The sequence below is a fragment of the Haliaeetus albicilla genome, chromosome 11, assembly GCF_947461875.1.
Source record: "Haliaeetus albicilla chromosome 11, bHalAlb1.1, whole genome shotgun sequence".
Lineage (NCBI taxonomy): Eukaryota > Metazoa > Chordata > Aves > Accipitriformes > Accipitridae > Haliaeetus > Haliaeetus albicilla.
Genome location: NC_091493.1, coordinates 42,512,558 through 42,539,955, shown reverse-complemented (window position 1 = coordinate 42,539,955; position 27,398 = coordinate 42,512,558). Strand labels below are relative to the sequence as shown.

Sequence of the window (27,398 nt, the reverse complement as noted above, 5' to 3'; positions counted from 1 at the left end):
GTATTTCCAGCCCCCCTGCCCCTGGCTGCACCCCCCACCCTGACCCTAAAACCGGCAGAAACGGTTCCACCAGATGGCAGATGTTTAATTTCCATAGAAATTGGGCTAAAACCACCCAAAAAACACCCCCCTGCCTCAGCCGGCAGGTTTTGGGGAGATTCACGGGGGTTCAGCAAGCACCGGGGATTTTACCGGGGTCCCACGTTGCCGTGGAGACGGCAGCGATGAACGGCCATCGGGGCCCGCTTCGTTAAACCTTAATTTCCTTCGGCAATTAAGCCGCGCTGGGAACGCTGGGGGACACGCACGCGTCTCCGACATAATAACACCGCTGGGAGCCGCTAATTATAGCCAGTGCCAACGAGCAGCAGCCCTTGGCGGTTGGTTCATTACTCGGGCTTAATTATTCCTCTTTTCGCCCCCCCAAATCGACGCTTTTTGTCCTCCCTTCCCCTCGCGGGTTGGAACTCTTTGGAAAAGCGCCGTTTTGGGGCTCCAAAAGCCCCTTTTTTCCCCCCGATTTCCCGGGGGGGACACGATGATGACGACGACGTCGCGCTGGGTGCTCACCGGGGCTCCGTTGCCGTTTCTTTTCTTCCCCATTTTTTTCAAATTTTCCCCAATTTGGGGGTCTCTCCCTAACGAAGCCAGAGGGTAACGAGGGGGTTTAAGCGCGGCCTCTTCAGCCCCCACGACGGGTTTGGGGGGGGGGTCTGGGCTGTAAACCAGGGGTTTGGGGCAAGAGGAGCCCCAAAATTCAATAAAATCACCTCGTGTTTAACGCACGTCTGGCTGCTTAAGGGCCCTGCCTGCCCTGGGGACCCCCCGGACCCCCCCCCTCCCTCTGGGACCCCCCCCCCCGCCGCCCTTCCCCTTCGCCGCAGTGGCGCGGTCACTGCGCATGCGCCGGGGAGGGGAGGGGGGGGTGGTGGTGGAGAGGAGAGCACGCGCCGCTGGCGCGCCCGCGCGCGCTCGCCGCCCTCCTTCCGCGAGCGGCCGGCACGAGGCACGCGCCTCGCTCCCCGCCCCCGCGCGCCCCTCTCCCGCTTCCCCCCATTGGCTGCGGCGGGGAGCGAGCCCGCGCCAGGCCGATCGCGCCGCGCTGATTGGTTGGCAAGAGCGGGAGAGAGACAGGGGGCGAAGGAGCGGAAGGGAGGGGGGAGAGGGGAGGGGAGGCGGGGGGAAAGAACCCGAGGACGCCTCCCATTGGCTGCCGCGCGGCGAGAGGGTGGGGCGAGCCTTCCCCCTCCTCCTCCTCCTCCCGCCGGCTGCACCTCACCTCTTCCTATTGGTCAAAGCGCACGCCCTCTGCCTCCCCCCCCCTACCCAACCACCAGGTGGCGGGCTCGCCACGCTCGCATTGGCTGCTGCGAGGCGAAGGGGGCGGGGGTAGCGCGCGCGCTCTCCCCCCCCCCTTTACTCTCATTGGCCGCGCCGGCGGAGAACGCCGTGCCTATTGGTCGGCAGGGGGCGGGGCGCGCGCGCGAGAGGGAGGGAGCGCTGAGGCGGCGCGCACGCGCGCTGGCTGCCTGTGGCGGGAGCGCGCGTCTCCGTCGCTCCCTCAGGCGGCGGCGGCGGCGGCGGCGGCTCCTTTGTTCCCCCCCGCGCCCGGTGAGACGGGGCCGCCGGGCGGGGATGGACCCTGCGAGCGGTTCCTCCGGCGGTCAGCGCGGTAAGGGACCGGTAGGGGCCTCTCGAGGGCGGCTGAGGCCGGAGCCCGGCTGAATGGGGCCGGCGGGGAGGGGCGGGAAGGGGCAGGGGGGGCCGGCGGTCGCTGAGGGGGGGTACGGCGGCCCGGGAGGGTCACGGGAGCTCGGCGGAGCGCTGCTGCTGCGGCCGCGCTGGCCATTGTTCGGGGGGGGGGGGGGGGCTTCGCGTCTTCTCCTCCCCCCCACCCCATCGGCCATCATCATCAGCCCGACCTTGTGCCCTCCCCCCTGCGACCCCCCACAGCATCCCCCTCTCCCCCCCCGCCCCAACCGCCACCCCCTTTTTCAGTCCCCCCCGTATCCCCCTTCTCTTTCGCTCCCTCTTTTCGCCCCCCCAACATCCCCTACTATTCAACCCCCTCAGCATCTCCCCCCCACCTTTTCAGCCCCCCCAGTATTCATTTCCTCTTTTAGACCCCCTTTTCAGCCCCCACGTAGCATTCATCCCCTTTTTCAGCTCCCCCATCATCGCTCCCCCTTCAGTGTCCCTTTTCAGCCCCCTCATCATCCCTCCTCTTCATCCCCACCCCCCCCAGCATCCTCCTCCCTTTCACCCCTTCATTTATCCACCTCAGTCTCCCCCCTGCAGCAACCCCTCAGTGCCCCCCCCGCCATTGGCACCCCCCTTTCCAGCCTCCTTCTTCCAGACACCCCCATCTCCCCATTGCGGGGGTCCCCGTCCCCCCCCCTTGTCCCCCACCCTGCCTTTGCTGCAGGGGGTCGGGGACACCGCAGTGTGTCCCCCAACCCCAGGCTGCTCCCTAGCCTCCTTCGGTGTTCCCCTTCAAAAGGGGGGCACCCTCCCCCTAAATCCAGCCTTCCACCCCGCCCCTGCCTGCTGGGTGTCCAGTGCCCCCAGCCCTTCTGCCCGTGCAGGATCTGCGTCACCCCTTCTTTTACACCCTCCTCCCCCCTCTCAGGGGGGCAATGTACCCCCCCACAGGGGCATTCCACCTCCCCCCCCCCCCCCCCCCCAGCCCCATCCTCCTCATCCTCCCCGAGCGATTCCCCCCGTTGGGGCTTTGTTTGTCCTTCTGGAGGACACAGTCCCCCCTCCCCATTAAACCACCCTTCTCCCAGGGTGCTTGCCCTTCTCCTCCCAAACCAGGACCCTCCCCAGCTGCTGTCACTGTCACACCCCCTGCCACCCCACAGCTGGTTTTGGGGTGCTCTCTGGGTCTCAGCATCCTCTTCCTCAGGCTGTGGGGGCCTCGCCTCATTTCTGAGTTGCTGGGATCAGCCTCCCTCCATCCCATCTCTCCCATCCCTTCTTGTCTCCCCATCCCTAAAATTAATTGATTCCCCCCCCCCCCCCCTTTTTGGGGGGTGGTGGCACAGGGCAGGGAGTCACAGTACCCATGCGCCCGAGGATGGGCTCCCCTCGCCCTGGCTCCTCCAGGAGCTGCCCCAGCCTCTGTCCCTCTGGGAATCCATCACCTTCCCAGCACAAAGGCTGCCCTCGGTGTGGGGGGATCGGGGGGATCTGGCACAGCCACTGTCACCGGTGAGAATGGGGTGCAGCGAGGGCCCCATCCTGGGAGGGGGATGTCGCAGAGGGGAGTTTTGTTTTTTATCACGATGCTTGTTAGCGAGAAGCCCCGCAGAAATCTCCTGGTGCCGCACAAAGCCCAATGAGCCTGATGCCCGTTCATTTACAGGGACGAGGAGCGTGTGCCGGTGCCCCCACAACAGATTGGGGGGGGGGGGGTGTCTCGGCCATTGTCTTCCATTTCAGGGGGTGAATCTGCCTCCCCTTTGTTGGCGGCGCAGCCCTCAGCGTCGCAGTCTTTTGTTTTGAGGTGGCGTCGCCATTGGTGCTGTTGGGGGGTTCCTCAGGGCTGTCGGGGGTCCCTCGGGGTTGCTTCTGGGGGTTCTGGCCAGCACAGGGCGGGATTTTGGGGGCGCAGTCACCAAGACGTCCCTTTTTCCGGCGCTGCGGGTTCCCGATGCATTAAAGCCGGGCATGAGCATCATCCTGCGGGGAGATCCCTGCGGCGTTGGGCTGCTGAGAAACATCAAGCCTTTGGTAATTATTTTTATAAATAAGCTCCTGATCTGGGGGAAAAATAACCCTAAAATTATTTTCGTGTGCTGTTCAGATCTTTTGAAGTGAAATGAAACGTGGTCTTTTCCTGCACCAGCAAGGCATGATTTTTAGCATTCCCCGGCGAGGTGGGGGGGTGACAGAGGTTTTATACAGGTTTGGAGGGGTTTTCCCTGTTGGTTTTTTTTTTCCCCGGATTGGTGGGCAATTTTGCCCCGGTCCGGTGCCGCTCCGGCTCTGCCGACCCACCTGCCCTTGGGATGGGAGGGAAGATGGGCGAGCAAGCCCAGAGACTCTGCTGCTAATTTCTCCTGTTAGAATAATTTCTATTTTCCTCCTTCGAAGATCAGAGTCTGAAGGAGGCGGGGAGGGGTGGTAGTAATTAAGGGATTCATGCAGCTGCCGTTTAAAATTCATGAGCTGCACTGAGATAACGAAGAAATGAACAGCCCGTTTTGTTTTTACCCCCCGCACAGGTTGAGCTTCTGGGCTTGTTTCAACACTAAAAGTTTAGAAAAGCTTCAAAATCGTGTAACCTTTTCTCCTGAGACAAGAAAACTCGGGGCTGAGCCGACCCCGAGCTCTCGGGGACAATTTTAACTGACCGGCACTGAGCTTGCAAACAAAATAAACTGGGTTTTCAGAGAAGCAACTTATTTTTCACCCAGCTGTCTCTCCTGGCTCTATACGTTACAAAAACGCACTGAAAGGCCTCGCAAATAGGCAAACCAAGGGAGTCACCCCTGACAAATGACTCTAATTAATTAAGGAAGGCTTTTTTTCTTCCTGCAGTCAAGGACTTATAACAATTCCTAGCCTGTGATCTAGGTTTCTTTTTTAAAAAGAAAAATAATCAAATTACAGTCGTGGAAAGGAGCGAGATGTATTTTTGCGCAGGAGCGTGTGAAATCTCTGTTGCCTTAGCGAATGCGCAGGTTATTAGTTTTAATTCTTTAATTGATTGTTGTGTGTTCATGGTGCGGTTGTGGCTGCCATCACCGGGCTGTCACTGTGCCTGTGTGGCACCGTGCTGTGCCCTCACCCCTTTCCACTCCCAAAATCCCCCCTGGGGAGGTCCAGGGCTCACCACGGGGAGGGGATGTCTATTGCTGCATGGCATGGTGTCTTCTACGTGCCGGTGGCCTCGCCGGCACGTGCCACCAGCAGCCACTCGCAGGATGGATGGCTTCTCCCTCTGTGGGTTTTTAACCTCGGAGGAGGTGCAGACGAGGCAGGAGGGGAAGCAGTGCCCTGTTCCTCTCTCCTGCACCTTCTTACAGGCGTTAACTTACCTGTAAGTAAGCACATTTCCAAAAAAAAACATCAAATTGGTTGTGCATCTTTAACTTTACATCTTTAACAGGCTGACAAGTAGTGCGCATGGTTAATGCTTGCTAACACGCCTCTCCTCCGAGACTAAGTGAAATGGAGAGGAGCGCCCTTCTCCTCCTGCCGTGCAGCACAGCCAGGCGTTGGATAACAACGGGTGCCGATTAATTGCTATTTTTCCCTCCCTGCAGCATTGCGTTAAAAGCTCGTCATCCCAAGACCGCCCCACGCCGGCACTGCGCTGTGAGGTGTCGGAGACCTCCATGCCCATAGGTAGGTGCCTGGATTTCGGGTTTCCTCGCCTCAGGAGCACCCAGCGCTGGTCAGAGACGTCCCCGTGGGTGGTGGTAGGGGGTCAGATGGTTTTTTCTTAGAAATAAGAATAAAATTGCTGCAGTGGAGAGGCAATGCTGGTGCTGGCCCAGGCCTGGGTCAGCCTAATGAAAAAGTACTTCATACTTCTGTAACGTTCCTTGAAGTACACTGTTTATTTTGTTTTTCTCCTCAAAAAGCCTTGCTCGCACAGGGCTGAGTCGCCTGTTGGTAGGCGGGTAGTGTCCCTCCGTTCCTCTCTGAAATGCTTCGTTAGTCCTCGCTTCCTCGTTAGCTGTGGCAAGAGGAGAGGGAAACGGCTCCTGCGGCCTTTGTTTTCCTCTGAGGCTGGAAGGACTTAACTCGGGGATAAATCCCTGCCTTCTGTTGCGGGTGCCTGCGGGCGGGCTGGCCCCTCAGCCTGGAGACAAGAGGCTCTGCAGCTGTAAAAGCTGAATTTTCACGGTACCTGGCACTGGCACAGCTGTGTGGCAGAGCGATGCACTCGGAATGGCGAAAATGAGTGAAAACGGCCGCCTGTCGCGTTTCTGTTCCCTTTACCTTTCGTGCCTGTGAACGCTGAAACCATCAGCGCGATGGTGACTCGAGGTCCTGTCACTCTTCCCCTTCTGAGGCTAGCAAGGCAGCGATCAAATGATTCAAGAAGTGCCGGCGAGTGATGTAAGTATTGAATATCCTTTTCTTTTAAATTGGGAAATTTAAAGCCTGGAGAGCCGTAACGTTTTCTTTAAAAGACAAGAGATGTGCCTGCTTCCTTTGAAAGCCACTTCAGGAGCGGGATCGCCTGAGGAAAAGGCATCCCCAGAGCGGAGGCGAGTGTACGGCTTTTCACGAGCACCCAAAAGACATTTTAATAGATGAAGGGTGCTTCCGTTCGCCTCCGAAGATGTTTCCTGCCTCTCGCGTGAGCGTGGGATGCCCTGTGTCGATATTTTGGGAAGCTTCCCTCCCCAATGGCTGCTCCGTGTCCTGGGAATCGCCGCCGTTTTGCTCAAGTCTGGATTTTCCAGCAGGAAATGAGCGTGAACTTTGGAGGCCGCCTACCCTTTTCACAGCCCACAGATCCTTAAGATTATTAAATCTATGGGTTTGGCACTGCTACAGAGCCGAACAGATTTAGGACAAGGGGAAGATTTTAGGCGTGTTCTGCTTTTTAACAGCCACTTTGCACCTTTTTGTGTGAAAACACAAGCTCCTGAATTCCCCTGGCTGTGGGACAAGTGTGAATCTGAGAGCTCCTGTGGTCTGAGGCATGATCGTTCCCTTCAACACTGTGTTTGTGGGAAGCGCTTGGCTCCATCGTGTTTACCAACAACATGGGAGGAAAATGAAAAATAAACACCCACAACCACAAATTGCCAGAACAAATCGGGATGAAATGCCACCCAGCCCTGGCTCCTGGCTGGCAGAGGTTCGGAAGGGAGGGTTAGCGGCTTGACGAGGGATCGTCTACCCTGCGCTCATTAGGCTTCATCCTGAGTGCAGAGGGGAGCATGTTAATTAGGGTTGTTCTGGATATCCTGCACAGCCCAGAAGTATCTCCGGTCACCTCTTAAAATTCATTTAGTTCTTGAGAAATGTCTCTAATTTGTACTGTGTTGTTTCCAGTGAAGATGTAAAAAAGGAGGAAGCGCTCAAGATGAATATTGGAGGAGCTGTAATATTGCCTGGCCTTAAAAAAGGAGTGTTTCACCCTTCTGTCGTCCTCTGACCGCAGATGAAAAGCGCAACAAGCCTCATGAGTTTCTTTCCCTCCAAGCCCAGGATTTCTGCAGATTTAACTCTGGGACGGAGGGCAGCTCTGTTTGCCCAACACACGTGCCAGAGAGCCACCTCTGCCAGCCGTGTTTTCGGCCCTGCATTGTCCTCCCGGCCATGCTGCTGCGTTCGGATCCTCCAGTTAGGTTCCTCTTCGCTCTTGCAGCTGCAATATGCATCAGAGCGTGAAACCCAGACGTGGATTTGCCTTCCCAGGTGGCTGCAAGCATTTACCTGCTCTGGCACAGCCTGAGCAGATGCTGGTGGCACGCACGTGTGTTTCTCCCTGGCCTCACCGCTCTGAAAGCCACCAGCTTTGGACGTGGTAACACCACATCCTTATTTTACATCAAGTTTAACTTCTATAGTCTGCCTCGCCAGCAACCAAATCTTTTAATCTGGCTCAGGCAGCGAATGGGGATTTTATATCCCGCAGAAGCTGCAGTGCAGCTGCGTTTTTAGGTGAAAATGGGGTGATGCTGCAGATTCCTGTCCCTGCAGCTCATCCTGGTGGGCTCTGTGCAGAGATACGTGGTCAGAGCCGAGGGCAATAGCTGTTCTCCTACGTTAACCGGGCGTTGTGTTCATTGCAACCATCTGCAGTCCTAAAAAAACCAAAACCAACCCCACACTTCCACTTCTCACTGTGTTTTGAAGTCAAAATAATTTCTGTTTCTGTGATTTCCAAGCCCTCGTTGCAAGTAGAGTAGTTCAGCTGGAAGGGACCTGTGAGGATCATCCCGTCCAGCTCCCTGACTGCTCAGGGCTGACCTTTAAAAGTTAATGTCATGGAGGGCATCGCCCAAATGAGGCTCCTCTCCCAATCTATACCTCTGCCTGGCCTTACTTCGTCCCAGGCACAGAATCCGGCATTTGCTTTTGTTAATTTTCATGCCGTTGACGATCACCCAATGCTCTAATCTGTCCAAATCTCTCTGCACAGCCTTTCGTCCCTCCAGAGAGTCGACAACGCCTCCCAGTTTAGTATCGGCAGCAAACCGGTGCATTAACTCCTGCCTCCAGGTCATTGATAGAGATACTGAACAGGACTAGCCCCAGCCAGACGTACACCCCTTCACCACAACCCTCGGCTCAGCCAGGACCCACTCGTCTCACAGTCCACGTTCACCCTCGCTGCCCATAACGGCTCCCAGCCTGCAAAAGTGACGTCAGTCATAATTATTGATCAAAACGAGATCTGGTCCCCAAGCAAATCCCTCGAGGCAAAAATACCTCCCGTTACATCTTTCATCAAACCTCACGTTAAAGGGGAAATAAATTAAATCTGATGTCACTCACCAGGCAGATACGTCCACTCTCATTTTCTTTTCTTAGTTTGCATTATACTTGCAATTGCAGAAGTGAGAGTTCCCACAGTCAGAATAGCGGTTTGGGTGGAATTGGTCCTGCTTTGGGACCAGAGGATGGATTTGGGCCTCTCTGCGTCCCCAGCCTGTTTGCTGTAACTGCAAATATGTTTCCAAACCTCAAATTGGGATGGGTGTCCAATCTTTTTAAATAGTTCTTTTATGCCACATCTGAATTAACCAGAAATTCTAGTTTCTTGTGTAACAGCGATGCTTTTCCACACAAGTTGCCCATTTAACTTGAATGACTCTCTGGGCCATTTAGGTGCTGGATTTCGATGCTTCCCTGCCCACTCCCAGCAGGATATTTTGGCTTAACCCACATCTCTGGAGTTAGGTTTGCCGGAAGTTGAAGCGAGTGCGAGGTGACTTCAAATCGATTTCAATGTTAGTGGAAAAAAAATCACTCCCAGAACTGGTATAAAACCCCTTCAGCTGATCAAACGCTTTCTGTGTGGACCGGATAACAACATGCTGTTTGCTCCTGCCCAAATCCCGGGAATATTCAGTGCTCGTGCTGCGAGGAAGATGGATTTGGAAGTCGGCTTCTTGTTCCTAATGCTGCCGGCTTTGTAAAGCCCGCAAGGCCAGGGTCGCTGACGTGCTCTCGGTTCATTAGCAAGGGCTTTGCTCTGGGCGACATGCCCTGTGCGAGCGTGTGTGGGCAGCTGCCTGTACCTAATCCTCGTTTCCCTTTTCTGTGCCCGGTTCGGGGGCTCTTCCAGGAGCCGCGGCAGCTCCAGCTGAGACAAGCTCTCTGGCGACAGGACCCCCTTCCCGGCTCCTGCTGTGAAGATGTCGACTCCGGATCCTCCGATGGGAGGAACACCTCGCCCAGGGCCCTCTCCGGGTCCGGGCCCGTCCCCGGGTGCCATGTTGGGACCCAGCCCGGGACCCTCTCCCGGTTCCGCACACAGTATGATGGGACCCAGCCCCGGACCGCCCTCGGCAGGACACCCGCTGCCGCCTCAGGGGCCAGGGGGCTACGCTCAGGACAACATGCATCAGATGCACAAGGTGAGGGGGGGATTTTGGAGGCTGCCGCTGGGCACTGCCATCTGGCAGCACTGAAAAAATACCTGCCGCTTCAGTAGAACATGGAAAAAATGGTTTAAGTGGCTTAGTTTTCCTGTTCATTTATTTTTTTGGATGCTCACGCATCGTATTTCCCTTGAGGCAGAAAGCCTGAGAAATGAACCGTTTAGAGCTGAGTTTATGCGATTTGCTTACCACAAATACCAGGGTATTGTACCTGTCTCTTCAGCTTGCTTCTAGATTGCGAGTGGGGGCTGAGGAGTTTAATTCCTAAATAAGGAAGGAGAGTGAAACACCTAATGAAGGTTTCTGTCGTTGGGAATTTGGAGCTCAGGGAAAACAAGCCTCCCTTCTCCCTTTCCATTTCTACCACCAAAGCGTTGGGGATTTTTTGTTTTATTTCATCATCTAAATCCCCTTTTTCTCAGTTCTTTCGATCTATAGCTTGTTCAGTCATCTTCAGCATCATCAGCTGAAAGACCTGGGGAAAAACCACACAGCCACAGCATTTAAGCAATTTCAGGTTTCTTTTAACATCCCCTTATGCTTATTCCCCTCCCCACCACTTAATGTGGGTGGTTCGCTGTGGTCTACGGTATTTTGCCAGCAAATAGGTTTTCGTTTTGAGGAGGTTGTTGGCAACATCTGGACACGCACGCTGCGAGCAGCGAATCCTTACTGCCTTTGGAGCGTGTCTTGCCTCCGCACAGCCAGCATCATGCAGTGCAGCTCCCTGTCCTCGGCTTTCCTCTGTCTCTGGGAACAGTGTAACCAAGTCTTTGATTTTGGGGTGTTGCTTTTCTCCTGCAGCCCATGGACTCCATGCATGAGAAGGGAATAACTGACGATCCTCGCTACAGCCAGATGAAAGGGATGGGAATGCGGCCTGGCGGGCACGCGGGGATGGGTCCTCCTCCGAGCCCAATGGATCAACACTCTCAAGGTTGGTTTCTTTAAGAAAAATGAGTCTTATTTTCATGGGGATGGGTCTGTGGATCAGTCTGGAGCTCCCAGAGCATTTGTGGCTCTTTGCTTCACTCTTCTATTTATATCTGGTGTCTGTTAGGATAGTCATGAAAACGAGCAAAGAAGTGCATGGAAAGGTCAAACTGGGAGAAGGACCATCTGTCCCTCCTCGCGTCCCGGTCTCCTCTGTGCCAAGATCGGTGTGGCGTTGTACGCCAAGCGCCCTGTTCCCACACAGCCGCTCCCATCCAGGAACTTGGCTTGCTTTAAATCCTTCATTTTGGGAAGGATGTAGCACTCCCAGGGTTTTCAGGTTTAAAGCAGGTGCAGGCTTCACTGGGGAGGAGTTTTCTGTAGTTCTTCTTTTTCTTTTAACTCGGTCTTTCCATCCCCATCGCTGCGAGCACCTCGCTGTCGTCTAACTGGCTCTCTCCCTCCAGGTTACCCTTCTCCACTTGGCGGCTCCGAGCACGCCTCGAGTCCGGTTCCGGCTAACGGTCCGTCCTCTGGCCCTCAGATGTCCTCGGGCCCTGGAGGAGTCCCCTTGGATGGCACTGATCCCCAAGCTCTGGGGCAGCAGAACCGGGGCCCGACCCCTTTTAACCAGAACCAGCTGCACCAGCTGAGAGCTCAGATCATGGCCTACAAGATGCTGGCCAGAGGCCAGCCCCTCCCCGACCACCTTCAGATGGCAGTGCAGGGGAAGCGACCCATGCCTGGAATGCAGCAGCAAATGCCGACACTACCTCCGCCCTCCGTGTCCGGGACAGGACCAGTGCAAGGACCAGTGCAAGGGCCTGGACCAGGACCGACACCTCCAAACTATAACAGACCTCACGGTGAGCGCTGCCCCTGGGGAGGGATTGGCTTTGCTCCTGGCGGCACTGGGGTGTTTTGCTGGCCAGAGGGTGTTTTACCCCCGTTTGGCACAGTTTGACCCTCTCCACTGCCCTGGTGTCCCCCAGTTTGGGTTTTCCATTTGCACCTCTTGCAGCCCATCCGATTCGTGGCCGTTAGCTTTCTGGGGACTGGGACTTCATATTCATCCCACCCGGCTGCTGTCGAAGCAGGGAGGCAGAGACTCCTCCAGGCAGTTTGGGGTTTAGGAGGGCTGATTCATCCCTCCGGTGCCATCTCTGATGGGCAGGGGGGGCACGCCTGGGGGGTTATGTGCTTGCAAAAAGACATACGTGCCGCTAAGGCTCTCCTAAGCGGGAGGATAAACTTTGCTCCTGGTAAACACACACAAAGATCAACATCTTAATGTGGTTTTCTCTTCCTTTTTTTTTTTTCTTCCCTCTTTCTGTCTCTTTTTTTGGCCCTTCTGCAGGTATAGGAGGGCCTAACATGCCCCCTCCCGGACCCTCAGGAGTTCCCCCAGGAATGCCTGGGCAACCCCCCGGCGGCCCCCCCAAGCCCTGGCCGGAAGGTGAGACCTGGGGGCTCATTGACAGCAAAATTGCCTTAAACTGTGACATGGAACCGTGAGCCCATTAGGGGCTGGTGGTTAACAAAGTGATGTGCCAGGGCAGGGGGAAAGCCCACCACCGGTGCTCTATGCCGCTGGGGTGGAAGGAGCTTGGAGATTCCTGGTTAAATTCCTGTAAGCGGTGAATGAGCTCTCTGAAGGGCTGCCATAATCAGCTCGTTCTTCCGCTCGAGCTTTATGAAGTTCCGTGTGTGCTCTCTCAGCCAGCCGTTCAGAGTTTAATGGCTTCGTCTGGGGAGGGAGGCCGTTGGGTTTATTTGCTGCTAAATTTACGGTGCGGCAGAGAGGCGGTGGCTTCAGGTCGGAGGGAAGCCAGCGAACTGTGCCAAAGCCAGGCTCTGTATACACAGAACTGCTTCCCTTTACACAGGGGGGCAACTTGGTATTTTTCCTCACAGCTTTCTTGACAGCGCTCTGGTTTGTTTTTCCACAGGACCAATGGCAAATGCTGCAGCCCCCACTAGCACACCTCAGAAACTGATTCCTCCCCAGCCCACTGGCCGGCCCTCGCCAGCCCCCCCGGCGGTGCCTCCCGCAGCGTCGCCCGTGATGCCGCCCCAGACGCAGTCTCCTGGGCAGCCGGCCCAGCCGGCCCCCATGGTGCAGCTCCACCAGAAGCAGAACCGGATCACGCCCATCCAGAAACCCAGAGGACTTGACCCGGTGGAAATCCTGCAGGAGAGGGAGTACAGGTAGGGGCTATGCCATGCTTGGGTTACGGGGTCCGGAGCGGCTCACTCTTGACCTTCCTCACACCACTGGTACTTTTTGTCCTCTTGAGGCATACCTTAATGATTCCCCATCCTGTTTTACCTCTTCTTAATCCTGTTTTACCTCTTCTTAATCCTGTTTTACCTCTTCTTAATCCTGTTTTACCTCTTCTTAATGTGCGATGTGGAGAGATCTGGAGGGATGAGTGGGTGTACGTTTTCCTTGGAGCTTCTCAAGGCACCTTCCGAAATCTCATCCCTCCTGCTTTCCAGGCACTGTCACCATGCTGATGTTTTATTAGAGACCGCGCGTGCCTGTCCACTGGGGGGGGAGCATCTCTGCTGTGCCAATTGATTAAAACAGAGTTAAAAACAGGATGCTGAGCAGCCGCTCAGCTGCCAAGAGCCTCTCATAAGGCCTCCACAAATCAGAGCTGTACTTGGTAGCTTCTCATCAGGAGAGGAGTGGAAGTGAATTTGTTGTGCTGGTACCTGCCTGCTGTGAAATCCCGTCTCCTTCCTCTACAGGCTGCAGGCTCGCATTGCTCACAGAATCCAAGAGCTGGAAAACCTTCCTGGCTCCCTGGCTGGTGACCTGAGAACCAAAGCTACCATTGAACTTAAAGCACTAAGGCTGCTTAATTTTCAGCGACAGGTAAGCTGTCTGTCAAAGGAAATCTGATTTATTAACTCGCTGTGTGTAGGAGCTGTGGGTGGCATGAAACCCGCGCTATTGTAATACTTCGCAGCATCGCCCATGGAATTAATTCCCTTTTTTTTTTTTAATCTGAATCTCTCCAAAAGCTGCGTCAGGAAGTCGTGGTGTGCATGAGGCGAGACACGGCCTTGGAAACGGCCCTGAACGCCAAGGCGTACAAGCGCAGCAAGCGGCAGTCCCTGCGTGAGGCTCGCATCACCGAGAAGCTGGAGAAGCAGCAGAAGATTGAGCAAGAAAGGAAACGCAGGCAGAAGCACCAGGTCAGCAGTGACGTGCTGCACTTGCCATTTTCAGGGTCACCAGAGGAGTTGGGCAGCAGGAGCTGGCAGGGCTGAACTTTTTTAGGGAATTCCCTTTTTTTAGGGGATTAGAGAAAGATCCTCTTTGGACTAGGTGATTGTCATTTGGACTAGGTGATCATTGTAGGTCTCTTCCAACTGCAATATTCTGCTCTGTTAAATATGAGAGGAGTCAATCTCGCTTAGCTTGTGGCTTTAGATGTATTAACTTAGCAGAACACCTAAGTGCACGAGTCCTGACGCCGCCTGTTTGCTGTGCCTTTTCCTTGCAGGAATACCTCAATAGCATTCTCCAGCATGCTAAAGATTTCAAGGAATACCATCGCTCCGTCACAGGCAAAATTCAAAAGCTGACCAAGGCGGTGGCTACTTACCACGCCAACACGGAGCGCGAGCAGAAGAAGGAAAACGAGAGGATCGAGAAGGAGAGAATGCGCCGTTTGATGGTAAGTGGTTTGCATGTGTGCATGCGATGTATCGTGTGCGCGTGATGAGCTGTTACATGTTCAGGGTGGGCACAGAGGGCTCAGCTCACTTAGCAGGGTGTTAACGATCCTCCTTTCCGTAGGCTGAAGATGAGGAGGGGTACCGCAAGCTCATCGATCAGAAGAAGGACAAGCGCTTGGCCTACCTGCTGCAGCAGACGGACGAGTACGTAGCCAACCTGACGGAGCTGGTCCGGCAGCACAAGGCCGCACAGGTGGCCAAGGAGAAGAAGAAGAAAAAGAAAAAGAAGGTGAGTTGAAAGCAAAGCCTAGCGTGGAGCTGGAATAACGTCTTTGCGGAGGCGCTGTTTTTGTCGTTTCCTTCGGCACTGGGTCGCTAACAACCATCTTCCTTCTCTTTCAGAAGGCAGAGAATGCGGAAGGGCAGACTCCGGCGATCGGACCAGATGGCGAAGTAAGCCCAATAATCTTATTTCACACTGTGCCAACTAGGGTAGGAAACATCAGCCACGTGCTGAAAAGGCTAGTTACAATCCTCCCCACTTCAAGGCTGACTACGATGATGAGATCTAATGCAGTGGGTGGCTAAATTGAGACTTCCTAAAATAGAACTTACACCAGGATGGAGAGATCTCTCTGCCCATCCTCGACACAAATAGTTTTCTCAGGCTCTAGACCTGCCACAGGGGAGGGCGGTTCACTATTTAGGACATCAGGGAGCTTGGTTTTCTCCTCTCCCCATGTGAGCTTGGGCAGGTTGGTCAGGTTGGGATTCATGTCGCCTAGGAGGGATCCATAACTCTGCACGTGCAGGCGGCCCCGACAACATACCAGGATTGACCCTGTGCGTTGAACTTTGTGTGCTCGGCACTTTGCAAAACCCCTTGCGAGCAGAAGAGCTTTTCAGTGATATTTCAAATTAATTATTCCTGTGTGAATGAAGTTTGGCATCTGAATATGCCTTCCAACACAAAGATTCTTCATTTCGATTTTTCAAAGCAAAATGTTAAATCTCAACAGCTTTTGAGCTTTGCCTGTCCTCTGGTGATGTGATATTTCAAGCAGTCAGCCATTTTGTTCTTCCCAGCGGTTGTTGCGGTGATCCTGTGGTGGGTTTGTTCGAAGCTGTAGATGTTGATGTAAATCCAAGCTCTGTTTCGAGGCAGAAAAATCAAAATACTGACCCGCAGCCTGACTTTGATTCCTCAGCCGCTGGACGAGACAAGCCAAATGAGCGACCTCCCTGTCAAAGTGATCCACGTGGAGAGTGGCAAGATCCTCACCGGCACCGATGCCCCGAAGGCTGGGCAGCTGGAAGCCTGGCTGGAGATGAACCCTGGGTAAGTCCCGGCAAGGGGGCAACGATGGGAGATTTTCTCTGGCCAACCTCCCAATACCTTTGCCTCCGATCTGCGGCACGCCGCAGCTCGAGGGGGAATGGGGAGCTCTGGCCGTGCACTGGGATTGTGCCTGTAGCAATGCTGTTCGGGGGGGGCTGGGATTGATGTTCGGAACGGGATCAGTGGGGAGGAAGGCGCTTGGCCTGGGCCCAAACCTTGGGGAGCGCAGGGAGCTGGAAGCGGCAGGACTGTGGATCGGGAAGGAAAGATTTCATCAGCCTCCCAAAATGGTGTGGGAAAGGCTTGCAGGAGGCTTGGTGGGTGGTCCCGGACGCAGGCTCTTGGGCTCATATGCTTTCCCGAGAGCGCATGTGAAAACTTGAACAAAGTGAGGGAAAAATAAACGAATAAGCATTTTATTATTTAAAAAAAAAACCAAAAAACTGATAATGAAATCCAAGTTTTAATGCAAGGGTTTCTAGAACTGTGCTGATCTCATGCTGCGCGTAGAGTGCTGTTGGTAGCAGATTTGCAATTAAATATTAATATTTGTATTTAATTAGATATGAAGTAGCTCCAAGATCTGACAGTGAAGAAAGTGGGTCAGAAGAGGAGGAGGAGGTAAGGAGAAATACCACCAGTCTCCCTTACGCTTTTGTATTTTAAGTGTTTTTGAGAGAATAGGAGACAGCCATATGTACTGCACTAAGCTCATCTCAAGAATTACTTTTTCCAGCACAGATCTATGTCAGTCAGCTCAAATAAGTGTATTTAGAATAAACCCAAAAACCCATGTAAAGAATGTGAGGGGCAGGGGGAGATGGCCAGCTCCAGTCGTTAGCTGCCCAGTTTTCTTCCTGAATATTTCTCTTGTAACTCTTTGGATGTCCAGAAGCAAACAGCGTGAGACTGTGCTTCTGGTAGCCTCTGTCTTTGTTAGCAGACGTGCCTGTGCAGGCAGAGTCTAGGTCTGCGAGCTCCTGGGGCAGCGAGTGCTTTCCCTGGGGTTTTCTGAGCCTGTCCTACACCGTTGTTGTCCACAGGCTCGGTCACTCCTGAGTGCGGCCGAGCAGGTTTTGCTGCTGTTTCCATTGTATAAAGGAGAATAAGCGGCTTTGTGCTCAGAAGGGTGCGCTTTGTGTCTCTTGGCAGGAGGAGGAAGAGGAGCAACCGCAACCTGCACAGCCTGCCCTGCCTGTGGAGGAGAAGAAAAAGATCCCCGATCCAGACAGTGACGATGTCTCAGAAGTGGATGCCAGACACATTATCGAGTGAGCCCTGCCTCTTAACCTACTCTCGTGGTGTGCCATGCTGTCTTCTGTTTCAAAGTCGCTTTTGTGAACCTCGCATGCTTTGTGTCAAAGGAGTGAAATTCGGCAGGCGGTGTTTGCTCTGCTCCCGGTTTTTGAGAGCAGTCTTTCCAAAATGAGACCTAATTTGGCGCGTATTGGGACCCTGGGACTGACGGGGATCCCCAGGAGCTTTCTCCAAAGGGATCATCTTTCTTATCTCCATTTCTACTTTCCTTTCGCCTCCCGCCCCAGAAATGCTAAGCAAGACGTTGATGATGAATACGGGGTGTCTCAAGCTCTGGCAAGGGGCCTGCAGTCGTACTATGCCGTGGCCCATGCGGTCACCGAGAGGGTGGACAAGCAGTCCACGCTGATGGTCAATGGAGTCCTCAAGCAGTACCAGGTGAGAGGCTGCGGAAGGGAGCGCCGGCCCTGCCGTATGTGGGCACACCGTTTCTGGCAGCGCTGCCAGGAGGTTTTGGTGGGAGGCACTGAGATTTGGGCTGTGCCGAGAAGCTCCTGGTAGCAAGAAACGGGAGCTGAGGGCCGAGCCAGCGCGCCTGTCTGTTGCAAGATAATGAGCCAGGCTGGCTCACTGCTTAAAACAAAGAACGCTGGCTCTCTGTGTGTGTCCTTGGCCCTGAGAGGAGAGGAATACATTAATGCCTGTGACTGGCTTTAAATAATTAAAATGAGATCGTTAATAGTGTATAGGGAGCTCATCTACATAATGCATAAGACGGGGGGTGGGGTGCGCAGGTCGTTAGCGCATCTGATGTGCGACTCCTCTGTCTGCAGTCTGATTTTTTTTTTTTTTTTTTTTTTTCATCCCTCGATCACTCCCTTTTCCCTGTAGATCAAAGGTTTGGAGTGGCTGGTGTCCTTGTACAACAACAACCTGAACGGCATCCTGGCAGATGAAATGGGTCTGGGCAAAACCATCCAGACCATCGCTTTAATCACATACCTCATGGAGCACAAACGGATCAACGGACCCTTCCTCATTATAGTACCTCTCTCGTAAGTGCCGTGCGTGAATTCATCACCCCTCCCAGCCCTGTGCAGCACAGAAAATGCTTCTTGGCCTGGCATCCGTGCCAGCTCCAGGCCTCTGCGGTGTGATTCCCCATTGTGCAAGGGCCAGTTTTACCATTTCTCTCTCTTTTTTTTTTTTTTTTTTTTTCCCTCTCCAGAACTCTGTCGAATTGGGCGTATGAGTTTGACAAGTGGGCTCCTTCTGTGGTGAAGGTCTCATACAAGGCAAGTACCAGCATTATTTTTGCATGCACTTACCAGACTCCTTTGGCCACTTGTTTCGTGAGGATTCCTTGGGTGCCAGTTTGCCTTTTCTTCCTTCCAGTCAAACAATATTTCCATTATCCCAAAGAAGCTGGGATGCTTTCTGGCGCTAAATCAATGAAATCCACATTTGGTTTTCATTCCTTAACAGCAGAAGGGATCCAGCTGCTACCGTCTGCACAAATGTTCTTGCTGTCTTTCTGTAACTGGAACAATTGTTCCGTGTTGATAACTACTCCCACCATCTCTCTTCTCCTGGAAATCATATTCTGGTTTAACATTTCTGTTTGAAATTCTTTCTCCAGGGCTCTCCAGCAGCAAGACGGGCATTCGTACCTCAGCTCCGAAGTGGGAAATTCAACGTCTTGCTCACTACTTATGAATATATCATCAAAGATAAGCACATCCTGGCCAAGGTGAGTCCTGCCAGCAGCAGGCAACAGCAGCTCCCTGTTCAGTGTTATCTGGGCTGTGGCAGGAGGATCGCCTGTCCTCGCTGCACTTGTGAGCACTGCACAGATGTCACTGAGACAGTCCCTGTCAGAAAAATCCTGCTGTCTTAAGTGAGATTTTTATCTCTGGGGTCTCTCATCGTCATGTGGCAGGAGGCGAGGAGCTGCAGCTCACCCTCAGCAGCCAGAACTGATGTAGCATTCTTGTTGGTTTTGGCTGCATATCCTGTGATACAGCAAATAATTTTTTCCCTTTTAGTAAAGCGATTCATAGGACAATGAATATTTATTAGAACCCCTACAAGATCATTGTTGCCCTTCTGCCCTAGCTGAGTGGTGAAGGGGTTTTTCTGTACTTAGCCAGCAGCCACACGGTAAAAATCAAATGTTGAGGCTTCCCTTGGGCTGGAAAGGTTGTGCCGTTTCAAAAAAGCACGCAGACAATGTGCCAAGTCAAAACCCTGGGTTTAAGGGGTTTAGTCTCGCTCAGAATTAGTTCTGCAGCGCTGCTTACCTCAGTGACAGGGGTCTGCCCAGATTGTAAGATGTGTTGAAGCCTCAGCAAGGCTTCGAAGGGAACAGTCTTCTCTTTTCCCTTTGTATTATGGAGAGTTAAACACGATTTGATTTGTTAATGGCCAAAAATCTCAAGAAATACTGACATTGCCCAAAGCTGGCATCAGTCTCTGTCAGCTATTTGGCATTAGCATCCTTCCTTTCTTCCCACTCCTTCCGTGTCCGTCTCTGAACCAGAGACACAAATTGCGCCCGATGGGACCAGTTCCCCGGCAGCAGCTTAGAAGTCAGTGTGGATTTCCACAATCCCGGCTAGCTTGGATCTCTCCTGGAAGCCTGGTCTACCAAAGGCTGTTGGTGGGATTCTCCAGTCATAGCTGCGGTGCAGAGAGCCGCCATCCCTTGCTCATACCCCCCTTCTCCTTCCTGCAGATCCGCTGGAAGTACATGATTGTGGACGAGGGCCACAGAATGAAGAACCACCACTGCAAGCTCACCCAGGTCCTCAACACGCACTACGTGGCTCCGCGCCGTTTGCTGCTGACGGGAACCCCGCTGCAGAACAAGCTCCCCGAGCTGTGGGCCCTGCTCAATTTCCTCCTGCCGACCATCTTCAAGAGCTGTAGCACGTTTGAGCAGTGGTTTAATGCTCCTTTTGCCATGACGGGAGAAAAGGTACGGCAGGAAGCCGGGTGGTGGCTGATGCCACTGGTGGGGCTGGGGGGTCAGGGCTGTCATCGGCCACTGGGTGTTTTAGGTAGCTTGTGTTTGGAAACGCTCGCAAAAATCTCTTAATTTCTACTCGCGAGGTGCAGAGCACCGTCCTGTAAAATGTAGTTTCTTTGGGCTGGGTTTTACTGGAAGACTGGAAAATACAGAGCGTTAATTGAGTACTGGAAATGAGGGTAGGTGAACGGTTCTCCTGACCCTGAGGTATCTTAGTGTCAGCGGGAAAAGCCAGTTGGGCTCTTGCTAGCGTAGTTCTCAGATGGTGAAGGTGCTGTTGGTGCTGCTGTTAATGGCTCTGGAGCTGTTTGAAGCGACTCCTGTTGAATTGCAGCAGCTGAGGTTTTGCAGAGCAGATTATCGGGCAGCCGGGGGAAGATAAGTGAGCTTGAACTTAAAAAAAAAAAAAAAAAAAAAAAAAAAATCAGTGCAGAAACCTCGGATTGCGATGATTACATCAAAGAGACTTTCAGTGTCCCAGTTCTGCATGTGTCCCAGTTCTGCCACGTGCAGAGCAATGCGTCGTTGTGCATTACCCTGACCATGGGAATCTTGCCGGCATTGACAGATGCTGAGGAAGGGAACTTCCCTTGTGTAACAGTTCCTTTCCCTGGTGACGCAGGTGGACCTGAATGAAGAAGAAACCATCCTGATCATTCGGCGTTTGCACAAAGTGCTGCGCCCCTTCCTGCTGCGGAGGCTGAAGAAGGAAGTAGAAGCGCAGCTGCCTGAAAAGGTAACAGCCGGGATGAACTGCCCTGCTCTTCCCCCCATCTCAGGGTGTGTGTGTGGAGCTTTATTCAGCTCCAGGAAGAGGTGGCTGGTTTGATTCATCTGAGAACAAGGGACTTGTGGTCCCCCCAGGCTTTAGAAGTGGATGGGTTTGTGCCAGGCGCCAGAAGGATCTTGGGGTTTTGGAGGTGCTCGCTCGCATCGCCTTGGGAATTAACCTCTCGGTCCTTGCAGGTGGAGTACGTGATCAAGTGTGACATGTCTGCTCTGCAGAGGGTCCTCTACAGGCACATGCAGGCCAAGGGGGTGCTCCTCACGGATGGCTCCGAGAAGGACAAAAAGGTCTGGCCACCAAAGTCCCTGCTTTTGGCGAATTCCTCTGCCGTCAGAGTGGGGTTGGAAACGCCTCCGGGAATGGGGGTGTCTGTTCCGTGGCTGTCCTCAGTTGCCACATTAACAGATAAAGCAAAAAACCCCTTTACAAGCAAAGCAAAGCAAGAAGTCCTGGAGGGACAGGGTCAGAGCTGTGGGCCAGCGCCCCACTCGAGTGGATGGGCTGCCTCGGGGGGTGTGGGTTGAGCCTGGCCCAGCGCGAACCCCTCATGTGTCCATACGAGCCCTGAGGGTTGTGGTGGGTGTAATCCTGCGACTTCCAGGAAACTCACGGAGGCCGCTGACTTCCTTTTGAAAGTGATCGGAAAGTCAAATGGCAATTAATTAGAAGAGAAGATAAAAAGGACACTTTGATCTGAACTAAAAGCTGGAGGTGAAAAATTCCATGTTCTTCAGCTCCACTCCCCCAAAGCAGCTGGCTTTTCAGCAGCCTTTGCTCCTTAGAATTCTCAAGGTGACTTTAACGTCTGTATTAAAAACTTCACCCCTCGCTAACTGGGGAGAGCTTGGCTGCCCACCCAGGCAGTCCTGCTCTGGGACCAATGCCTCTAGACAAATCTCCAGCTAGATCTGGCCAGCGCTGGAGCCTCAGGGCTGCAAATGCCCAGCTAAATAGGCCCAGAATATTCCTCACAACCACCTGGATAGCTATTGCGATCAGTAAACTGAAATTCAGATTTCTAATTTCTTGTCTCGTTTGTGCAGGGTAAAGGTGGTACAAAAACCTTGATGAACACGATCATGCAGCTGCGGAAGATCTGTAACCACCCCTACATGTTTCAGCATATAGAGGTAACGTGGGCTCAGGGCTGGCACGCACGGTGATTGCACGCCCTCTGGAAACGTGACAAAACTGTTCCGTCCCCCTCCTAAATGGAGATAAACCAAACGGGGATAAACCAAACAGCTGTTGTGGCTGCGGCACGGACCGACCACTAACCACCTCAGTGCCAGGCCTGGCTGCTTGGCCAGCTGAACGTCAGCCCTCAGCACGGCACTGTGCCGATCGGGCTTCCTTCAAAATGCTCCTTCTTGCTGCCCAAAACAGTCTGAAAGCTGTTCAAGTGAGCTCGGTGAAGCACTATCACCTAAAAAGAGCGAGACGGGTGTATCCCTTCAGCCTGATCTTTTTGGGCACAAACTCTCTGCGTCGGCAGCAGGGCATTGCCATCTGACACCAGGCAGATTTTAAAATCACTCTGTTCCTGTGCCTGCTCCCCAAGGCACTTTGGGAGTGGCACCTCTGCCGTCACCAGTCCTCCCTGCCTGACCCCAAGGCCAGTTCTGTTTTAGGGCAGTTCCAGGACTTTGCTGGATTTATTTGTGTGCAAGGACAGTTTCTAACATCGTTTCTCTTTCTGATCCCAGGAATCCTTTTCTGAGCACTTGGGGTTCACAGGAGGTATCGTGCAAGGGTAAGTAGGGTATTTTGGAGTTATAACAAGTGGAGTTATAACTTGTGGCTTTTCCTTGTGAAGTGGTTTATCAGTGCATGTTAAATGCAGTAGCACTACTACAGTGAGCGCTGGTAATCCTTATGCAAGGCAGACACTGTGTTTTTAGCATCGAATCCTTATTTCCCTCTTCTCTTCCCTCACAGACTGGATTTGTACCGTGCCTCAGGCAAATTTGAGCTCCTCGACAGAATCCTCCCCAAACTGCGAGCTACCAACCACAAGGTGCTGCTCTTCTGCCAGATGACCTCCCTCATGACCATCATGGAAGATTATTTTGCTTATCGCGGATTCAAATACCTCAGGCTGGACGGTGAGTGCCTCTGATGCGCGGGGACAGCAGCTGCCCCTCTGTTACTTATGGCTTGCAGTGAGGATAAACCCCTCGCATGGGGCCGAGCAGTGAGGTAAGCTCCTCCGGGTTCACTGACCAGGCATCTCTTGCAAGGGAAATAGGTCTGCAGCAAACAGCACGTTGTAAAGCAATTAACCCTGCTTGCAGGATGCAAATTATAGCAATAAACCTTGCAGTATGCAGGATGAAAGATATAAAGTGCAGCCTTTGACTTTCTACATTATCATCGGCTGCTGCTTCAGTTACGGTTTTCGTTTTTAAATTCAGCCGATCTACTATTAATTCTGAAACACTGAAGGATGCTGTTAAGGGCCAGCTGGCCTATAACATTATTAAAATAATGTAAATATAAATTCATTAGTTGGATTCCAGGTGTGCAGCTTAGTTTGTGCACAAATCTAATGTAGGAGAAAAGGAAATTCAATTCACCATTTTCGGTTGGAATAAACCACTGAATACCTGTAAAGATGCCCCCAAAGCTGTGGGGCTGCTGAAGTCTGTGCAGACCCAAACCCTCTTTGCCAGCAAAGAGCGGTGCTAACTCCTTAAAGAATTGATCTGTCGAGAGAAGCGTTAAGATCCTGAGAAGGTGAGGTGCAGAACGAGACCGAAGCAGTATTGAAACCAAGGTTTCTCCCTTCCAGTCAGTCTCTCAGAGCTGTTTGTTCCTTCAGTCACAACATTTAACAACTTCCAGTGTGGGATGGGTGTTAGCGCGGCATCATGCTTGTGGCCAGCACCTTACTGTGCGGCCTTTTGTGCTCATAGCTGAGCAGTAACTCGCCCCACATGCCCCTTCCCCAGCACCAAGTGGGGAGAGTCATGGCCCCACAGCACAGTCAGAGACAAGGCAGTTAGACACCACAACTAGCGTGAGTGTGAGCATCTCTTAACGATTCCCTGCGAAGTAGGGCGAGCTCACCTCGCACCCCAGAGCATCCCCAGCTCTCCCCTGGGCTTGTGCAGAGCCTTTGTGTGGTTTATGGAACTGCATTTCTCTAATGAGAGCGGAAGGAGGATGGTTTTGGGGAGGATGGGCTGGGAGAGACCCTCACGTATCGCTGAGCTCGGTCTCCTGCTGCTGCCAACCTCCCATAACGACCCCAGCCTCAAATGTACCAAACACTGCCTTAAAACCAGCCGTGTTCCTAGTACCACTGTCCCGAGCTCTGGGAGATCTTCTGATCCACTCATGGACAGCCCAGATGCCAAGTCGGGCCAGCAGCACCCGCCCGCTTTAGCCATTCCTCTCCCTCTTGCCCTTTCTCTCAGGTCTTTCTACTGAAAGCGGCCGCACGTTCCCCTCGCCCTGCCTCATGCTGGGCTGCACCCACCTTGCCACGGCGTCCTTTCACAGGACACACACCCACACCCGACCAGGCTCTCCCTTCCCCGCTGGAGCCGGTCGTTCCTGACGGCCGTTGCAGTGCCTGCGAGCACCCTGACGCCACGGCCTCGGTACCCCAAGTGCCTCTTCTGAGCCCCCGTGCTCCCTCCAGATGGTGGGCAGCCCCCTCCGAATGCCGCAGAGCCCCTCACCCTCCCGCCCCACCAGATCTTGTGACTGTCAGGGCAGGAGTAACCCTTCCTCTCTGTTTTTAGGAACCACTAAAGCAGAAGACCGGGGCATGTTGTTAAAGACTTTCAATGAGCCAGGCTCCGAGTACTTCATTTTTTTGCTCAGCACTCGGGCTGGCGGGCTGGGTCTGAACCTCCAGTCTGCCGATACTGTGATTATCTTTGACAGCGACTGGAACCCTCACCAGGTAAAAAACAAACAAACAAACCAAAACAAAAACACCAAACAAACAAATAAAAGCGAGCAAAATGGATGGAGAAGACGGCTCCATCCACGCCATCTCTCTCGCATGCCTAGAAGAGCACTGCGCTCGCTCTTGAGCCTTAGCACTTCTGAGATGCGCAGCCGGTGCTGGCAGTCCAGCCTGACGATGAAGACCCGCCACCCAAATGCTGCCGTTTCTGTCCATCCGCTGCTGCGGTGTCGTAGCTGTGTCCCCAGGATGAGAGCCAGCAGTGTAGTCTTGCGCAAGAACCTTGGGCGTTTGCCCTCCCGGCTGCGAGCGGGGCTTGGTTCTGGCGGGTGAGGCAGGCTGGAGGACAAGCCGAGAGTCTCGTGCAGCTAAATGAACCATTGCGCTGGCAGTAAACCTTTAAAGATTATTTCTGCCAGCAGCTGAGGTCAGAGAGCCCTTCCTCCTCCCAGCATGAGTCGAGGCGTTGAAACTCTGCCATCCTCCGAGCCCGGTGCTGGTAGAGACCTGCAGGCACGCTCCTGATGACGGACGGCCTGCGAGAGGCAAGAGAGCCATCCCCAAATTCTGGCTGCAATTGCCTGCATGGTCGTTTTCTTCCCCATGCACGCTCCGTCTCCTAAGGAGAGAGCAGCCACCAGTACCAATGGTTTCCGTTAACTGAATTCCCTGCAAGCGTACCATAGTCCTCAGGGATTGCTGAGAGCATTCAGGGAGCGGCCTGCGTCTCCCATGATTTAGAGGATAAAGCGTGTTTTATCTCGGCGGGAGCCGGCTGTAAATCACTCAGCAAACGATGCGCCCTTCCCCGGCAGGACCTGCAAGCGCAAGACCGAGCGCACCGCATCGGGCAGCAGAACGAAGTGCGCGTTCTCCGTCTCTGCACCGTCAACAGCGTGGAGGAGAAGATCCTTGCTGCTGCCAAATACAAGCTGAATGTTGATCAGAAGGTTATCCAAGCCGGCATGTTTGACCAGAAGTCCTCAAGCCACGAGCGAAGAGCCTTCCTCCAGGCTATCTTGGAGCACGAGGAGCAGGACGAGGTAAGGGGCAGCGCAGGCAGCTTCCTCCTACTCCAGAGCGCGAATGGCGAACGTGTGGCTGGCTTTGCTCCACTGCTCTGTGCGTCCTCGAGGCCAAGGGCGTGGGGGCTAGAAGGAAAAAGGAGCATGAACACTTGTTTCTATTTGAAGTGAATTTTTAGCGTCGGTGAAAGGTGCCGGATTGACAGCCCTGGAGACTGAAGTCCTCTATTTATCCACAGAACAGATACAGCGCGGGCAGCGGCAGTGGCAGTGCAAGCTTCCCCCACACTGCCTCAACCCTGTGCCTGAACGCTGAGTTGGAGGAACCACCTCTAAAGGTGAGAGGGGTTGTTCAGTCTCCACGCCCATTCAATCCTCGGCCTTGCTGCTGAGACTGCCAACGCACGTGCCAGCTCTGACGGTGATCTTTGCACCGTGGATAACCTGTCCGCTAGAAACTGGACTGAGGCCACCCAAAAACACATCTTTCACGGGCAACCGAACAAGCGTCGGATGGTAACGATGTTCGGTGCTGTGCTCCGAGCGGACGAACTGCCGCGCCACCTTCTCTCGCCATTGAATCGGGGATTTAAAATCTTGCAGGAAGAAGATGAAGTTCCCGACGATGAAACGGTCAACCAGATGATTGCGCGGCACGAAGAGGAGTTTGACCTTTTCATGGTGAGCATGGCACAGGCTGCGGAGGAGGAGTGGTGCCCGCTGTTCTTCCGAGTAGCAGCTAAAACGGTCTCTCTAACAGAAATCAGCTGAGAGTGCTTAACGAAGCCGTGACTCGTTCAACAGGTAAAACAAAACAGTAGAGCAGGGGCTCAAAGTCAGGACGCTCCCAGCTCTGGTAAGGGATGAGCTCGGGGGGGAGCCGGAGGAGAGGGGCTGAGCCTCGGGCTCTGCTCCTGTTGTGGGAAGGAGGAGATGGGGCTGGGAGGCGTGTGCCAGGACTCCTGTCCCTCAGCAAAAAGCTGTTTCCCCACCCAAAAGAGCTCCGGCCTGAGAAAACTCTTGGAAGTGGGACAAGGAGCATTTAAAATGGAGGAAAGGCTCCTCATAAAGGAGACTGCCAAGCTCCGAGCCTCATTTGAAGGTTCAAGGTCTCGCGGATGGCACTGGTTTGGGCAAACCCTGAATGAGGACAGGGTGTTTGTGCGAGGCCGGGTGTCTCTCACCCAGAGCTCACATCTCCCCAAAATCGCAGCCCTGTCAGCTCTGCCGGTGCATGTGTAACTTCTGTGCCCGACACGCCAGCCCGCAGTCTCCAAGGGGCTTCGGTAGCGGCAGACTTGCCCAGAGAAGGCTGGTGGAGAGAGGAGAGCTCCCCAGCCCCGGTGGAGCGGTCAGCTTAACAAGATCCAACCTCCCACCGCCCCTGCTCTGCCTCCCGGTGAGCGTGCCACGCTTCTCCCCATTTGTGGCCTGCGGGGTTTATTTTACGCAGCTTCTACTGAGCTGTGAGGAGCCAGTAGCTACCGATACGCCTCCAGCTCCTTGCGTGGTTCCTCCAGCCATGCACGCTGGGCGGTCAGAGGGCAGCGTACCCCCGTCCCTGCTGTCACCACAGCCCTGTGCCAGCTCAGATATCCTCAAGCCCCATCCTCCAGCCATCTCGAGGCTGTGCCCGTTCTGCAGCACCCTGTGCCTCCTCCAAGGACACCCCGAGGTGTTAGGGACATGGCGGCCACCCTTCACCGTGGCTTTGCCGGCAGCCCCACAGCAAACCCCTCTTCTTCCAGCGCATGGACCTGGACCGCAGGCGGGAGGAGGCGCGAAACCCCAAGCGCAAACCGCGCCTGATGGAGGAGGATGAGCTGCCGTCTTGGATCA

The 27,398-nt window shown here is 53.9% G+C and overlaps 1 protein-coding gene across 1 annotated transcript in view; it reads left to right on the top strand.

Moving 5' to 3' along the window:
- Window positions 1-1,510: 1,510 nt before the first annotated feature.
- Window positions 1,511-27,398, top strand: part of SMARCA4 (SWI/SNF related BAF chromatin remodeling complex subunit ATPase 4) — a 27,389-nt gene continuing 1,501 nt past the window's right edge. Inside the window, exons 1-30 of the mRNA XM_069795714.1 lie at window positions 1,511-1,672; window positions 5,274-5,355; window positions 9,266-9,557; window positions 10,386-10,518; window positions 10,982-11,380; window positions 11,872-11,970; window positions 12,464-12,722; window positions 13,269-13,395; window positions 13,545-13,718; window positions 14,030-14,203; window positions 14,326-14,493; window positions 14,607-14,657; window positions 15,413-15,543; window positions 16,107-16,164; window positions 16,696-16,814; window positions 17,088-17,238; window positions 17,692-17,855; window positions 18,029-18,095; window positions 18,440-18,550; window positions 19,535-19,777; window positions 20,451-20,564; window positions 20,795-20,902; window positions 21,659-21,745; window positions 22,322-22,368; window positions 22,554-22,720; window positions 24,365-24,528; window positions 25,350-25,577; window positions 25,799-25,897; window positions 26,163-26,240; window positions 27,308-27,391. Of these exons, the coding sequence (XP_069651815.1) occupies window positions 9,336-9,557; window positions 10,386-10,518; window positions 10,982-11,380; window positions 11,872-11,970; window positions 12,464-12,722; window positions 13,269-13,395; window positions 13,545-13,718; window positions 14,030-14,203; window positions 14,326-14,493; window positions 14,607-14,657; window positions 15,413-15,543; window positions 16,107-16,164; window positions 16,696-16,814; window positions 17,088-17,238; window positions 17,692-17,855; window positions 18,029-18,095; window positions 18,440-18,550; window positions 19,535-19,777; window positions 20,451-20,564; window positions 20,795-20,902; window positions 21,659-21,745; window positions 22,322-22,368; window positions 22,554-22,720; window positions 24,365-24,528; window positions 25,350-25,577; window positions 25,799-25,897; window positions 26,163-26,240; window positions 27,308-27,391 (4,026 nt within the window). The 5' untranslated portion in view covers window positions 1,511-1,672; window positions 5,274-5,355; window positions 9,266-9,335. The remainder of the gene's footprint in view (window positions 1,673-5,273; window positions 5,356-9,265; window positions 9,558-10,385; window positions 10,519-10,981; window positions 11,381-11,871; window positions 11,971-12,463; window positions 12,723-13,268; window positions 13,396-13,544; window positions 13,719-14,029; window positions 14,204-14,325; window positions 14,494-14,606; window positions 14,658-15,412; window positions 15,544-16,106; window positions 16,165-16,695; window positions 16,815-17,087; window positions 17,239-17,691; window positions 17,856-18,028; window positions 18,096-18,439; window positions 18,551-19,534; window positions 19,778-20,450; window positions 20,565-20,794; window positions 20,903-21,658; window positions 21,746-22,321; window positions 22,369-22,553; window positions 22,721-24,364; window positions 24,529-25,349; window positions 25,578-25,798; window positions 25,898-26,162; window positions 26,241-27,307; window positions 27,392-27,398) is intronic.